The following is a 17,171-nucleotide window of genomic DNA, read 5'->3' as shown; positions in this document are numbered from 1 at the left end:
TCAAGTCTGCATATTAAACCATGAGATTCCTTCACTTGTTGGTTTCCAGATCTCTGGAATGTAGGCTCCACCCCAAAGCAGAAGGCTGGAGGAATCTCTCTAGTGAACTGACTCGTTCAATAGAAAAAAATTACAGATCACATTGGAACATCAGGGGATCTGCCAATGAAAATGCTGGGCTCACGCCTTATCAGCCTGTAGAGAAGCCCACGTTCAGTAGTCCTAACCCCTCCCCCCAATCTTCCCAGTTAGTTTTTAGTGCTTTAGTCCGAAATATGAATGAACAGCCAAGGTTCACCACATATTAAAGGAAGCTTCTAACATGAAAGTGACTAAAACAAAAAAAGAAACTCAGAGGAAATAAAAACAAGAAAATTTCCAAAACTCTGTAATTAATGTCCTCACAGAGTTAATATATTTCTATATCTATATATAGATATAGATATCCTCTCTCTCTCTCTCTCTGTCTCTCTCTCTCTCTCTCTCTCTCTCTCCATGAAACAAGACAATATATAGGAACATATATCTATCCATATCTGTATTCAGAGAACAAGAAAGAACTCTTGGAAATGACGACAGAGATTAACAATTCCATCGAAGTTTTAAAAAAAGGTGAGAAAACCTCTCAGTCACAGATAGACTATATATATGAGAAAATAAGGGGGGGGGGGAAGATAATGAAAATCAGAAGCTCAATTCAGAAGTACCAACACCCAATTAATAAGAATTCCACAAAGAAAAACAGAAAATTGAGGGGAAGAAATTAACAAAGGAAAAATAGAAGAAAAATTTCCAGATTAAAAAGGTAAATAGGGTGTGCAGGACAATATATGAAGAAAGATCCATAAGAAAGCATGTAGTCATATTTCAGACCACCATGGACAAAGGGAGTCTTCTAAAAGCTTCAGAAAGATACCAAAACAACATCATCAGAAAGAGAAAAAAGTAACAACACACTGAACTTCTTGACACGCTCCAACACATCAACACATCAAACAGACCTTTCGTGGCCCTGGAAGAGTTTGGGGCTGCATAACAATAGATGTACACAGAGGAAACTAAGCCCACAAAGAAGTGAGACATCCAAACCTCCAGGGAAAACAAGTGGTACAGGAAAGGAAACAGACTCAGTATGAGGCTCAGCTGAGAATGATATTATACAATATTGATGACAATAATTATGTAAATAATGCAAAGTGGTTGAATACAAAATGATATGGGAGGAATGAGAGAAGGGAAGAGTGAGTGGGTGAAAGAGAGAGGGAGAGAGTGAGCACACGAGCGCGTGTGTGTGTCACGGGGATGGGGGGTTAGAGAGCTAAGCCTTTGTCTTCCACGGTAGGAAGTCAGTCGGTGCCTGACATGGAAAAATCCGTAAAAAAGCATTTTAATCATGTTCTTTAGAAACATGGAGCTAAATAAAATCAAACAGTTAAACATTATTATTTTGGGGGAGTGGATATTGGGGATGGGAGAGAGCAGGAGACTATTATTTTTGTTTAAGTTTGTGGTGGCATTTAACTTTAAAAATGGTGTATATGTATTACTTTGAAAAAGAATGAAATTAAAACAAAAACAAAAACTCTCCCAGAGTCATATAACCAGGAAGTGGTGGGGCTGGCATCCGAACACGGGAATCCCAGAGCCCGTGCTCTCAGCCACATACTCCCGGAGCTCTTTCTGGAGACGCTACCCAGAATGCACGGCCCTATTCAGAATCAGGCATTGGTGGGAACGGCGTAAAAGGGTATGAAAAAGTCTTGTTCATTAACCATGATCAGGCACCGAGCAAGAGAGAATGGTCGGGAAGCCCAGCTCCCGAAAATGTTACCAAGGGAGGTTTGAGTGTTGCATTCTGGACAGTTCAGAGTTCAAGCCAACAGTTTGTCCTTAAGGGAAATATTTAATGGGGTTCAGGTGATGAGTTGATTGGCTAGAAGAATGTAAAAAGCGTCTTCACAGAAGGATGGGGTCTACAAGGAGCTGGCAAACAGACATCTCCACATCTTGGGGGACTGTGAGTCTGTTCCAGCCTTGCTCGTCAAAGTGGGTTTTGGATCTTGCCATGTGAAGAGTGAGAGAAATTCAATACCATCTCAACCAAGAACTGTACTTCCCATGTCCCACCTTTACCGACTCCTTCACGATTTCTAATGGTGGTCAAGACGCTAGCTCTGGCTTGGGGCTTGGGAGGAAGAGGTGACAGCAGCTGTTAGGCAGTATCAAAACAGCATTACTCTACGGCAATCCACAAAGGTCACTTCATATCACTGAAACAAGAGGGTGTGATGACACCTTCTCCTTCCAGGCACACCTCCTTAGGATGCCCCAGAGAGACTGTTCCCCTCTGAGGGACACGAGACGCTGCTGGGAGGTGTGGAGGGGAGGGGCAAAGCAAACAAAACTAACGGGAGCAATGGATTCAAAAGACTCCGTCTCTAAACTTTCACTAATAAAATACTTGAAAAGGTTTAAATATTTAGCTAAAAAGAATGATGACAACGTTTTGGATATATTTAACATAAATAATAGAAACTTAAAACCTAGAAACTTACCTAGAGAAAAATGAAGGCATCTGTTTAAATGTTTAGTTATTGCTATTGTTTTAAATAGCTACCATACTAGTTTCCATAGGTTAGCTTATTTTTGTCCTTTGAAGGGACCATTTAAAAATTTCTAGGACAGAGCTCCATCATAACAAGCTAACATATTGGCATGGATTAAGTGACAAGCAGAGAGAAAAAGAAAGCAGGCAACAAACAAAAGACACAACATGATACTGGATAGGTTAGGAATTTCTTACTTAGTAGAGCTTAGAAATCATTGCGTGTGAAGACACACTGGTCTCCCATGTGCTTCTTAATTGCTACATGGGGTTCCATTTTATGCACATATCAATTTCACAAATCTCCTACTGACAAACATTCAACGTGCTCCCAGCAGTTCCTTGTTATAAACACTGTAGTAATTAAAATCCTGTATATATATATTTTTTGTTCACTTTCCCAGTTACAGCTTTAGGTTAGGAGATTTACAGCATCCTAGAGACTCTTTTTCAAGTGAGCAACAGGTAAAAGCTCTTCCCTGCTATGATTAAAAGACTGACACAAATTCAAAAACGCTGAGCCTATTGGTTTCCACCCAACTGAACAAGGAAGAATGTCTATTTTAGCTAATAAGAGGTGCTAATTATTACTTCTTTCAGAGGTGGTTCTGGGCTTACTAAGGTTAAATGTGCAAACACAAAAATGGTTTTAAAAGTACCCTTTAAAGTATATGTGAATTCTTTAGGTTTTAGCCCAGAGGAGGAGTGCTGGGACTCTGGTCTGGATTTCTGCCACTCGGATGAAACATGAACAAGCTACTTTGGCCTGGAGTGAGCTGTAGTTCTTTCTCATGCTCTGCCTTGGCCTTCTCTGAACTCCCTCCTACCAAACTGGGCAAACAAAAGGAAGCTGTGAGGACCAGTGCAAGAGGTAGGAGTAGAGGGCCGGCTTTAAATACAGAAGGTTCTCTGTTTACACACTTCCAGCAAGACAAAACTGTGTGTGTCACCAGAAGCTGGTGTTAGTGGTGACTTGCAGTGTCAATTTGGACGTACGAACAAAGAGATGAATAGCGGTTAATATCAATCTTAAACAAGCTGTTCCAGAAAACAGAAGAAGAGGTAATAATAATACAACATATTTTATGAGACTGGTCTAACCTTGATGCCCAAATCAGATAAGGATTCTATAAGAAAGAGAAATTATATGCCATTTTTCACTTATGAACGCAAAAATACTACAATATTTACAAACAATCTGGTATTGAAAAGCAATGCAAACATATCAAACGTAACATGATCAAATAAAGTTGATCTTGGAAATACAAGAACAGTTTAACATGACAAAATCTGTTAAGTAACTTGCTACATTAACAGATTAAGGAACAAAAACATATGAGTACTTCAATAGATGCAGAAAGAACATTTGATGCAATTAGTATTCATTCATCAAAAAAATTTAGCAAACTTGATAAAGTGTCTCTATCAATATTGTTAGTAAACAAAATACCTAATGGCAAACAGCTAGGATTTCCTTTAAAATTAGGTACAAGTTAAAGATGCCCAATATCAATACTGTTATTAAACATTGTTTTGGAGGTGCTGTCAGCACAGTGATATCAGAACGATAAAGTATAAGGATTAGGAAGGAAGAAACAAAACTGTTATTGGCAAATAAAAGGATTATCCCCATAGAAAATCAAAGGGAATTCACGGAAATAATCAGAAATAAACAGAGTTTAGAAGGATTGCTAGATAACAAACTCAAAAGACCAAAGTCAGTATATTGCTATAAATCAAAGACAAACAATTAGAAAAAATAATTAATTATATTTAAGAATTATTCCAACAAAAGGAAACTTTAATGAGAGGAATAACAGTCATATCATGTTCAGGGATGAAATGTCAGTAGTTCTAAAGTAAATATATATTTAAGGCAAGTCCAATAAATACAAACCAGAATTTTTTTTTGGAACTAAAATTCTTATGTAAGAGTGATATTTAAATTCACATGGAAAACTGAAAGGAAAAGAACAGACAAGGAAATTTTGAAGAACGCTGTGGGAGCAGGGCTTTCCCTACCAGATACCAACACACACATTGAAGTTATAATAGTCAAGACAATAGGATAGTAGAGAGGCCAATGGAAGGAAATAGAAAGCCCAAAACAGACGTATGTAATTTGACTACATTAATATGAAAGCTAAAACTTCTATTCAACAAGACACCATAAATAAAATGTGTTTGAAAATACTTCAAAAAAACCTTTTGGGAACCTATCTTATTTAAAAATAAAGGTGCACACTGTTCCCCAATAAAGTCCTGTTCCCCTTCCCCAATAAAATCTTAAAAGTAAAATAAAATAAAATGAAAAATAAACCTGCTTCTAAACTACCAACATTTAGGTCAAGGTGTCCTTGGTACCAACAACAGAAATGATTATTTGGAAGCAGTTTAGCTCGGTGGTTAAAATACAGCTGCTGATGTCAGACTTGTTGGGTTTGTGTCCTGGTTCTGTCACCTAATTGCTGTGTGACTTTGGGCCAGTGATTGTGCCTCATTTTCCCTATTTGTCAAAAGAAGACAAATACCTTAGTGTGTTTCTGGGGATGACATCAATAATAATTTCTGAAGTGCTTGGCATAATGATGATGTATGTATTAAGGTTCAACTGTCACTACCATTGTCACTGCATCACCATGTGACCTTACATTTCCACAGCGCTTTACACATTTTCAACCACTTTCACCTCTGTGATCTCATTCTACCATCAGAGGACCTATATAAACAGACAAGGAAGGTTCCAGCTCACAGCTTCTGTGATCCTGGCTTTTCAACTATAAAATAAGGAGATCATCTCCAAGTCTTCTTTGGTGCTGAGAAAATAATTTCTATTTTACAAGGAAGAAAATCAAGGCAAACAAATGTTAACTCACTTGCTGTAGGTCACAGAGACTTATTAGTAGTGTTAGGATGAAAACTTAGGTCTCCCCTACTAATTTGCATTAGAAAGATACAATAATAGTAATAATTTCCCCAGACTCTCCCTGTGTCTAAATTTCTTCTTAGAATTGTAAGCCAGACACTTAGGAAGGTAATTCTCCTGGGATCACCCAGAATATGATGGAGGTATTCTAATGATTCGAAGCACCTAACTCACCGCCAGGGAGGCACTAGGGGGAGCGACGTCTCTCCTGGGAACACTGACATGGATAAGTGGCAACACCAGGAATAAGAACAAAAAAATTACCTGGGCAAGCAGACCTGGTTGGATTTGAAGAGGCTGAGCTCCTGGGGCTTGGGTGACGATGGGAACAGCATTTTCCATTCGCACGGAATAGCCAGCATGCTTCGAGGGAGAGGGCTGCAGTCCTGCTTCAGACAATGCGCAAGGGAGAGAGGGGTTAGCTGAGCGATTGGAACTGGCTGGATGAACGCAGCCTTCCTAAGGTGTCGGCGCTCAACTCCCCTTTGCATCAGACCTCACCAGTATTGCCTGGTCCTGTGGAAATCTCCCCTTTCATTTCTAACTTAAATTTTCTTTAAAAACCAAAAAGAAAAGAAAAGAACCCCACAAAAAATAACTATGAATGTGTTCAAAGATTAGAAGGTCAATTTAAGGAGTCTGTAAAACCAAAAGTGGAACAGTTACGCTGACAAATTATGACAGGAAAACTGCTTCGGACAGGAAGAAAAATCATGTACGTCAAAGCCAGGGGTGTTGGGGAGAGAACATGAGTCCGTTAGGAGTTGCACTGACTCTGAAACTGGGCAACCACACATGCTTACCTCCTGGGTTTGCATAAACAAATTCTCAAACTTTCCGTGTAAACTGTGACCAAGTACACGGTCAACGCCAGCTTCTTAGTGCTCTCAGGAAAAGAGTGTGGGGATGCATGGCCACAGAATCATTTGCGGGTGGCCTGGGAGGGACTTTTCAGAGAGATTTACATTCTCCCTGAGAACTGGGACCAGGTGGGCTGGCAGGGATTGGCCACCCAGAGGGCATCGCATGTGAGCTGCTATCAACATAACAATGGGGGCACACAAACAATGTGCTTATTTACAGACAGCTGGCCAGGGATAAAATCACGGGCAGGTGGTGGAATAACAAATTCCCATTGTTTCTAGGCCACAGTAGGCTAGGGGCCTCAAGTTCAGTGATGCTGGTGCTCTCACCAAAGGAAAGGAAGAGGGCCTTCCCCCAGGAAGTTGCCAGGATGGAACACTGTGGGGCCAGCAGCTCAGAGGCTGTCCAGCCGGGAGCAGGGGAGACGCTGTGTCTGCTCATGCTTACCTTGGAAGCCGGGCGGACACACGATTAGAGCTTGCTGGAAGGGGTCGGGCCGGGCACAAATCTGGGCTGTTCCCGTCTGCAGGGGCATGCTCCGCTGGGCCACTGCAGCCATGGATGCCGCTGAGGGCTGGTAGAGTGCAGAGTGGTAGTTTAGTATGGAGACTTCGGGATTGGCTAAGGAAAGAGTGGCACTGGTGGAGGTGGGAGCCTAAAGGAATGATGGGGATTAAACAAAAATAAACAAAAATAAAAAATGAGGGCGGTGGCAGGTTGGGAGACACGAATCTAAATCAAACAAATGAACTCAAAGAAGAACAAATAAAAATCAAGAGCAAAGAAGCAAAAACAGAGGGGAGTGGAAATACAGTTGAGAAGTGTCAAGAGAAAAAGCAGGCACCTGCAGCCACATGACACAGACTCACCTTCGGTGCTTATATTCAGGCCTGTTCTAACTTGTGTGGGGCCTGGACAAGAGTGCAAACTGATGCCTGCGTACCATACTCGTATGTCTGAATGCTATGATGTTAAAAACTAGGCTAGGCATGAGGAACGTTCTGCCCTTCCACTCTGACAGATATGCCTTCATCTGGAAGGCCAGGTTTGAGTGTAGGACTCCTGCAGTCCTTGGGTTGTGTACTGGAACATAGTGGCGGGGTTGCTGAAGTCCTGCCTTCCTTCTCTCCCGGCCCCGGCTCTGTCCCACAGGTGCCTGGCTCTGGGCACACATATGTGGACCTGGGGGTGTGGTCCATACTTGGGAGGCTGAATCCAGGCCTAGGTACCCAGAGTGTGACATGGAAGCACACATACCTGGAGGTGGGGCCAGAAGGAGGCTGTCTTGTTCAGGTCTAAGGGAGCACTGTTTAGATACTCTTAGGAGGCTACACAGCAGTTACTGGAAAGAAATATGCTATAGAAACAGACATGGAGTGGGGGGTATTTCTTCTTTGCTTGGTACCCTCCTACACTGGTGTTCAGCTACTAAGGCTGGAAGGCAGAGAGAAAGATGCTGGTGGGTCACGAAACTTGAAAAGCAGACGGGTTAGACAAATGTGGAAATTATGTCCTCTCTCTTTTCTCTTTCAGAAAGAAACATCATCTGAGACTGAACTTCCATGTGAAGCAAGACAGCAGAAGGAAAATAACTTCTACACTGGGAATTGTCCCTTTTCACCCCATCTTAGCTTTCTCTACACTGAGCCTCCATCACCGCAAGTGGAGGTTACCAGTGGCTCAAATTCACCATTGTTTACAAGAGGTCTGGTCATTAGAGGTTACGAGGACTGAAGAATAAGGAAGACGGAACCACAAGGACACCTTGGACACACACACAAATAGAATTATAGGAAGGGTATGTATGCGTGCCAAATTTGATAAGAGGATAAAATTTCACTTTACATTTTTAATACTTAGCTTTTATGCTGAATTTCAGTGCAAAGCAAATTCATTTGTTTGAAGGTGATGACTAAACGATGTGGAGTACGTTCGCATTTTAAGGAACATATTGTAACGCTAAGCGTCTGTTTGTGCAGCATCACATAGCGAGACTCCAGGTCATGTGACTGGGAACGCGTGGGCGACACGTGTGGCCCAGTGTCCGTGTTTTGTTATTGATGACATGTCTAGCATTTCCTGTCTGTTCTCTCCGTGGCCCCGTCTCTCCTGAAGGCCACACACACAGTTCCCACTGCCTGCTCAGACTCACACGCCAAAGTCCAGACTCCCCTCGGGTTTGGGTCCAATCTTCCCTCTTTGGGGCACCAATATCCTCGACTGTCTCACCCTCTGATGAGTCACGGGTCCTGCTGCTTTTCGCTTCACAGTGTCCCCCCTCCCCATCTCTTTTCGGTGGCTACTTCCTCAGCAGAGACCCTCCCCGCTGGTGCCTGGGACCTGTGAGGCTCTGACTAGTGATGTTTTGGCCTGTACCCTTTCTCTTCCAGCCCTTGGGCACAGAGGCGAGAAAATTCTTTCTAAAAGACTACTTTGTGCATGTCACCGGCCCTGCTCAAAAATCTCCAGTCACTGCCTAATGGACACGGCCTATGCCCTTTGGTCTGGCACTCCCTACCCACGGTTTGGCCAACCTTCCCTTCTAAATGGGTCTCCCTCTGCTCCCTGAGCTCTTGGCACCAGCCACACCAGTCTACTCATTGTAACGCGGCTCTGGTGATGAAGAACAAAACCATGGAGAGATCCGCCCAGGAGCTCACCCGTCTGGCTGCGATGCTTTAGCCTGAGGGCTGGGCGAGGTACTGGGAGGGGCTGTTTCTGGACTCTCTGGCCTTAGAGAGCACAAGCTCTTCCCCTCAGCAGAGCTTTAAGAATACCAGTGACCTCAGGGGGCTTCTTCTAGAGTTTAGGCAGAGAGAGAGAGGACAGGCTGGGAGGTAAAACTAGGCACTGGCAACCCAACGTGCTGCAGGAATGACCTAGGAAAACAGGGTCAGTGACGCCTCAGTGACAGTAGGGGACTTGTCCAAAAGAACGGATGGCCAGGTGGAGGTATTCATTCATACTTCAGGATTAGAACACACACACTCCTCTCCTCTGGAGGGGTGTGTATGTGTGGTGTGTGTGTGCGCACACACGAAGGGGAGTGGTGTCACTACAGATTGATATCAAGACTGAAAAAGTCTAGGGACATGTCTTTGCGAGATCTGGTAAGATTGTAAGATGGGAGTAAAAGTCTCTTAGATAACAGAGACCCCCTGAGCTGGGACCTAGAGAGTATTTATTCTAGATTCCCTGGGTGCCATGTATATTGCAAGCAGCATGTTAGGTGCTAGATTCTGCTAATTTTCTGCAAAAGGCTGGAAATCTGTGGGAAGAAAACCTTAGTTTCTCGGTCCCTTCTAGTTCCAGATGCTGGGATTCTGGTGACAGACTAATGAACTGCATTTCCCCACGACTTGGAGAGAGAACATATTCTATCTGAAAGGAGATCATGGGGAGCCAGCAGAGTGGGGACAAGGGGCAAGGGCCTGACAGGATGGTTACTAGTGTCCCAGTTCTAGAATTCTTTACCAGGCCGATGCGCGATATACAAGAATCATAGCATCTCCTTTACCTTATTTCCGCTTCAGGACAGAGGGAAGCGGTAAGAGGTACCATCTCAGAAACAACTTCCTTACTATGTCTTTTCTGGGATCTTTCAGCGGGGCCAGCAGTTGATACAAAGAGTGCCTGGGGCTCTCAGAGGAAATAACCTTGGAAACAAACACCTTTTTACGGAACTGAATATGACACTAGTGGAATTTTGTCTCTTGTATGTGATATGGGAGGAATTCTGTCTCCTGACTGGGTTTGGAGGGAAAATATAATTCCTGATGCTGTCAGCCCTGCCTTTCTCCTCTGCTCCCCACTTACCTGGTTGTGGACAGTGTTTAGCTGGTTGTTGAAGGTCATGGTCAGGTTGGTGGATGTGCTGGGGGCCACGTGTGTGATGAATGGGGTTTTGCTCTGGTTCACTGTGTCGTACATATTCACCCGACGTTTGCAAATCTCCATGTTCTGGAAACATGATTTGACGCTGTTCATGCAAAAGGCAGAGACAGAGGCACAAGGGAAAGACAAGAGGAATGTGGGAGAAAGGGGGAGAAAATGGAGAGGGAAGAGGAGACAACAGTTAATCCTTACAGGAAAGAAAACTGGGGGAACTTAACTTTAGTCTAAATTTCCTGGATTTCTCATGTAAAGTCTATGTCTGTAACAGTCAATGTTATTTAGATGAGTTTCCCCCACTGTCTTTCTACCTCGTCTCCCCACCCTGGATGGATGGATACAGGTTCTCCACAGCACAACAGATCTGATGGCTGTCACTGCATTTTCCTCATATCGCTGATCTGCCTCCAGCTTCACTGCTCATTCTCAGCTTTCAGAGTACTTTCTGGCCCATAAACAAACATATAAGTTCTTTGATTTAGAACATTAAACAGCAGCTTATGATCTGCCTCCACCTTCCCCAAACAGGGCCCCTTGGTCTGATCTTTCCCAGCTATTCTGGGGCACCAGCGCCATCTAGGGGACAGCCAGGGCACTAGCCAACCTACTATGGCCCTATTGCCACTCTTCCCACCAGAATTGTGGATGTAATGAGAACAATAATAGCAATAATTAATAATAGCAGCTAACATTGATTCAAAGTGTGGGTGTTGTGTGCAGATGCTTTCACTCCAGTCCTACAACAACCACGAGAGGGAGAGACCATTGTTGCCCCTATTTTACAAGTAAGGATGAAATTTAGAGAGGAGAGGTCATTTGCCAAGGTCTAGAGTTAATTACTGGCAATCTCCGTGTATGCACATACATATACATCCTCGTGAACTTCTTTCATCCTTCCTTTTTATTTTCTAATTCTTGCCCAGTTACATGAAATAAAATCCTCTCCCGCTTCGCCCCCACCCTCCGTTGCATTTGTGAATCAAAACAAAACCCTCATTATGAAAGTAAAGTACAAATGTGTTGCCGACACCAGGATCAAAACCCACCATAAAGTGTCCTTCAGAATTTACACATGGTTTCTCACATCTGTGTCTTCTTCTAACTGAACTTAGTTTACCTTAAATGCCAAAATTCAAGATAATAAAACAGCATTTAAAGTTCAATGTTAAGCTTATTTTAATTATATGTAATAACTGAATATAAATAAATAATTTTCTACCATTCTAAGATTACAAGTATGTACCATTTCTGCATATCACAGAGGTGAGCTGTATTTTGGGCCGAACAGGTGCTAGCGGGCTATCCTAAAACACTCTTTCCATGAAAGATGTTCCGAACTGACTTAGATATGCTCAGAGAATCCTTTCTTTCTGAGTTGATGACGACTTACATTGGCCACACAGTGCCCATGAAATAAATATTTACTGACTGTTGACCCTGGAGAGAAAGGAAAACAGATTCTATGGTAACCAATAGCTAAAAAAAAAAACCAAAAAAAAAACTAATAATGCTGGTAAAGCCAACACGTTTTGAGCTCTTCTAAGTACCAAGCACACTGCTAAGTGCTTTCACATGGAAGCTGAAGCAATAAAACGATGGATTTTGTAGTCTTTTTGGAATATATTAAAGGCTTCACTGATTTTGTGACAATTCAATGCAAAGCTTTTAGACTCAGAATATTCTGAAATGGTTTGAGTTCTGAGTTTCAGGAAGAGGCAAACACTTTCACGTTGGGTTAATCCTATGAGAATGGTTTTTAAGGAATTTGTGCACTAGAGTCCTGGTTTGGAGGGATGCGTGGGGTCTCTTTCAACTATTAATCTAGATGTTGGGGCAGCTGTGGTCCAGCTCCATGGGTGGGGTCTACAGCAGGTGGGCCAGGAGGCTTCTTCTCACCCGGACTTCTCATAGTCTTCCCAGCAAGTTCTGGGGACCCTTAGGGATTAGGCTTACTGCCAGGTAAGCCCAGGTGTGCTCAAAGACCTGTTTCTCCTTCTGAGGCCGATTTTCTGAGTTATAAGTGGTCAGTGGTCCTCTTGGGACCCTCACCAAGGTCTGAATTTGAAGCTGACGCTCATGGTCTCCATGCTCGGTCTTCACCAAGGACAGTGAAGCATTCTACTGCTGCTTCCTCATAGAACCCAGGGACCGACAGAACCCTGAGGTCATCAACCGTGACTGTGGCTTTATGTGGGTGACTGTCTCATTGACTTAGTGTGGATGGCCAACGGGAGCCCTCTGGAGAGCACCCCTCTTTTTCCTCCCAATAGCTGTTCCTCAATCATCCCACCTCCGCCCTGAATGTAAAAAGACCATTCTGTGGTGCTGAACTGACATCCCCTTGACTTACCCCTACCACACCCAGAAACAGGACAAATCCCATCATAAAAAGAGTTTGCAAGAAACGGGTTCAAGTTCCTTCTTTGTACTGGAGTTTGCTTGTTTCAAACATGGTTCTAAATTAAAGACTCAGTGTCTGGTTGTTGTAATATGATTTGACTTGCTTAACATTAACGGATAAGGAACAGAACTGAAATTAGAGGAAGCACAATCTGTGGTGGACGCCACCCATTCATTTCTCGTAGGCTGGTTAAGGTCAAGTCCAGCCTGGACACTCGGCCTCATTTGAGGCTGGCCACAGCAGGGCCCACTGTCCTCTGCAAAGGTCTCTTATCCTCAGCCTCTTCTCACATATCCCCTTTTCCTCCTGACCCTAACTAAAATCTGGTGCTCTCTTGAGTACACTGCTGCTCCCTGCAGACACCCAGGGATGTGCGTTTCAAATCCCAAGTGCCTCGGGGTTGAGAGGCTGAAGTGAGATTTCTTATTATCCAGTTATGAGCTGAACTGTGCCCCCACCCCATTTCCTATACGTTACTCTACTGCCAACAACGTAAGTCTGTCAATCTGTCTTTTTCTCTTAGCCGCCTGGCACAACTCCAATCTGGATGAACCCAATTACCTGTTTCCTCTGTGCCTTCACCTGGGGAGTTCAGTGACACCCCACGTGATTTGTGTCCAACCTCCAAGCTCAATTCTACTGTATGTCTCTGTTCAATTTGCTCTGTATTCTGTTCCGACTACCTAAACTTCCCTACCCTTCTTAAACCACCAACCACTTGCTCTCAACAAGAGAAGACAGAGCTGCTGAAGAACTCCTTCAGCTGTGCTCCGCTAGACCAGCGCACCTGCCAACATCCACGACCCTTCCGGTGACAGAGGCTTACTCCTCTACCCGTGCTCTGAATCCCAGCCCCATCCACTGTCTCAGGAAACTTCTCTTCTGAGCATCCTTTATCTGTAATCTCTCACTTGCTACCAGACACTCCCATCAGCATTTAAAATCGCTCAAATCTCTTCCATATTAAAAGAAAGCCCCCTTGGGCCCTCCTCAGTCTCCCCTCTATTTCCTCCCTCCCCTTTCACAGCCTTCCTTCTTGAAAGCTTCCTATTTCTTCACCTCTTTCTCAGTCTTTCATCCTGCTAAGCTGGTTTCTGCTTCTGCCATCCCCTGAAACAGCTCCCACTAAGTTACCAACAGCTTCCAAGTTGCCAAATGTGATGGGCACGTCTTCCTGGCTCACTGACTCACCAAGCAGCAGTGGACAGATCTTGGTAACCACGCTCTGACCAGCCAGTCCCTGCTTACACGTCCTGCAGTGACGCCACCTCACTCTTAGGACCAAGACCAAAATCCTGACCACGGAAGGCTCACCCTCGGCTCATCCTGGGGCCTCATCTCTCCCACTGTCCCCCAGCTCTCAGGGTTGTCCCTGCCAGTGGGGGCATCTCTGCACAGGCCGTGCCCTTTCTGCTTTCATGGGCCTTTCCACCAGTTCCCTCTCACTCATCTTTCAGCGGTCACTTCCCCAGGATCTTGCCTGTCCCGCCCCAAGCGAGTCGCCTTCGTCACACGCTCTCATCACACCCTATACTTTCCCTGATATCAGCCAGGCTATTTGGGTATCATTAGTTTTATACCTTTCTCTATCCTATGGACTGCAAGCTCCAGTGGGGAGCGGCTCCATCTCTACCTCAGCCCCCCAGTGTACCCCCAGCACCTGGCATAGCACACAGCACACTGGATGGATGGATGGATGGATGGATGGATGGATGAATGAACAAACCCAAATCCAAATTAGACTGAGTCCTCCCTGGAATGGTCCTGGGAGTGACCTCTGGCATTAGAAGTGGCTCTGCCTCCGTATCCAGTCATTTTGAGCATCTCCCTTCATGCACAGACACCCAGAGTCTGGTCCACGCAACCCTGAACTTTCCTATGCTCCACCGTCCCCTCCTTTATTGGGGTAAAGCAAACTGTGGCCCAGGGTCCCAATCTGGCCACCTGTTTTTAGAAATAATGTTTTATTGGATCACAGCCTCACTCATTTGTTTATGAATTGTCTACAGCTGCTTTCAGCCAGAACAGCAGAGCTGAGTGATTGTGACAGAGACTGTATGGCCATTAAACCTAAAAAATCTTTAAATCAGGCTTTAAAGAAAAAGTTTGCCGAGCCCCGGTATAAAGCCCCGAGCAGGACACCTACTGTGTGCTATGGGGAAAGTCGAGTAAGTGTGTCATGGTGACAAAGGGGTGGTTCAGGGTTTCGATCGGGGTGATTCTCTTATCAGCATCTATGGTCAGCATCTTCTTTAACAAGTCGATGAACTCCCGCCGGTCTGCCTTTTCCACCAACATGTCACTGCCTTCCAAATCTGTTGTCATGTTCACCTGGAAGTAAGTAGGGACAGGTTAGAGAGACCCTGCTATGCCTCCCCCGTCCCCGCCTTCCCTTATTCTCCTGCAGCTCCACCCCAATCTCTCAGTCACCCCCTCCCAGTTCCCAGGAGGCTGTGTCTGCCCTGTTGGAGGCGCTGTCATAAGTTGCATAACAATGTGAATGTACTTACTACGACCGAATTGTACAATTATAAATGGTGAGACGGTAACTTTTATGCTCTCTGTATTCTACCGCAATTAAAAAACAATAACTACAACCCAGTAGTACAAAATAAGATGCAAAAAGGTTTCTTTATTTAACCTTCAGAGGGAAATGTAGGGGCCCGCGTGACCCCTCCTACATCTACGTGTATCAGTCTTCTTGTAGCTCCCCGAGTTAGGGCCAGGATCATTTCAGTCCTTGTGTTCATTGGGGTTACTTCTGACCATGACAAGCAGGATATCTGAACACAGAATTTTTCTTCCCAGAGCAAGTCTATACTAGGATAGCCTTGGAAAAGACCAGTTTTGTGGCGCTGTCTACGTTTTCCAAGGCATGCTCTGGAAAGCAATTTCACTTTCCTCAGACAATCTAAGCTTCCAATCAACTGACAAGTATACTTTACTGACTATCACGGTTTTTGGTTACACTTATCTTCAGTAAGAGGTGTGCTAAGTGTTTATGGGTCTCTAGCTTTATTTCTCATTGCTTTTAAGAAAAATTCACTTTGGGTTGCCCTGATTTTAGACTAGTCTTTACGTTAAAAATAGCTGAAGTTGTAGCACAAAAGTGAGAGCCTGTGGTCTCTCCAGTGAGCTGAGAGAGACAGTGTAGTGAGTGGACTTGTGTCCCTGCAAAAGATATGTGCACGTCCTAACCCCTGGGTCCTGTGAATGTGGCCTGAGTTGGAAATGGGGTCTTTGCAGGTGTCATCAAGTTAAAATGAGGTCAAACTGGAATAGGCTGGGCCCTAAATCCAATGACTGGTGTCTTTATAAGAGGAAAAAAAAGAGGGATATTTGGACACAGAAATAAGAGGAAACAGGATGAAGGCCACACGAAGGAGGAGGCCAAGCATGGGGGATGGCGGGACACTGAGGACTGTTAGGGGCTAGAAGCTAGAAGAGGCATGGGCAGTTTCTTCCTAGAGTCTTCAGAGGGAACATCTCCCTGTTGATACTTGGATTTCGAACTTCAAGCCTCCAGAACCGTGGTACCTTGTTACACAAGGGAAGTAACGCTGAATCACGGGCAATGCACTCAAATGCAGTAGTGGGCTTGAATTCTTCTCAGGAAAACATCGGTAAGACTGGCCAGTACTACTTCAAAAATGGCAACCAATAAACTGAAGCTATTTTTAAGGAGCTGGTGTAAGGTTTTTCAAATGTCCCACAAATCCAGTGGTATTCTTACTAAGGCTGGCATATCATTGTTTAAGGTCAAGGTCAACCACTGCAGTTGAGTAATGTGGATTGCTACACGCCTTGCTACATTATTCTTGCAGAAGTCTTGCTGTGCTGGGTTTTAAAGGGCTAACATGGCATACTCACCCACGTTGCTTACCTGCGCCATATCATCTAAACAGTTGAAAATGTACTTCCTTGCTTCCTTTGACTTAATCCCCGTCTCTGCTTCATGGTCATCTGGTGTCTGGTCAAGAGAGGCAAAAACTGATGAGTCATGTGAATTATTTTCTGGTCACTGTGACTTAAACCCTCGAGCTTCTGCTTCTCACGGAGGGTCTTTTCCCCACTTTTTAGAGGAGACTTTGATTCTTCTCAAAGTAACCTGCAAACTAATTACTTTCTTTCTTCATCTTCCACACTAACTCATCCCTCTTCCTTCCTCCCTTCCTTCTTCCCTTTCTTCCTTCCTTCCTTCCTTCCCTCCCTCCCTCCCTCCCTCCCTCCCTCCCTCCCTCCCTCCCTCTCCCTCCCTCCCTCCCTCCCTCCCTCCCCCTCCCTCTCTCCCATGAACACCTGCTGGGGCCTGCTCTGAGTCAGGTCTGGAGGGTTCCAAGAAAAGCAAGATATGCCATATCCATGATAACTTTACATTCTTCCCTAATTTAAGGGATAAGGTAAAATTTCACATGTGGAAAAACAGAAGCCCTTTCCCACACATTTTAAAATTTTAATTTAATTTTATGCATCAAATGCTTACA

At 44.3% G+C, this 17,171-nt stretch overlaps 1 protein-coding gene across 8 annotated transcripts in view; it reads right to left on the bottom strand.

Moving 5' to 3' along the window:
* Positions 1-17,171, bottom strand: part of HIPK2 (homeodomain interacting protein kinase 2) — a 174,016-nt gene that overhangs the window by 36,245 nt on the left and 120,600 nt on the right. For 3 of the 8 annotated variants that reach the window (XM_088799897.1, XM_088799894.1, XM_088799895.1), the window contains exons 5-9: positions 16,571-16,657; positions 14,834-15,018; positions 10,212-10,374; positions 6,843-7,050; positions 5,796-5,920 (exon numbers count right to left, since the gene is read on the bottom strand). In XM_088799897.1, the coding sequence (XP_088656023.1) occupies positions 5,796-5,920; positions 6,843-7,050; positions 10,212-10,374; positions 14,834-15,018; positions 16,571-16,657 (768 nt within the window). The remainder of the gene's footprint in view (positions 1-5,795; positions 5,921-6,842; positions 7,051-10,211; positions 10,375-14,833; positions 15,019-16,570; positions 16,658-17,171) is intronic. The other 5 variants (XM_074315297.2, XM_074315299.2, XM_074315302.2 and 2 more) reach the window with 3 other exon arrangements.

This window comes from Rhinolophus sinicus, chromosome 8 (assembly GCF_057876585.1).
Source record: "Rhinolophus sinicus isolate RSI-liver-muscle chromosome 8, RSI-T2T, whole genome shotgun sequence".
NCBI lineage: Eukaryota > Metazoa > Chordata > Mammalia > Chiroptera > Rhinolophidae > Rhinolophus > Rhinolophus sinicus.
The sequence above is the reverse complement of the archived record's forward strand: the minus strand, read 5'-3'. Positions and strand labels throughout refer to the sequence as shown.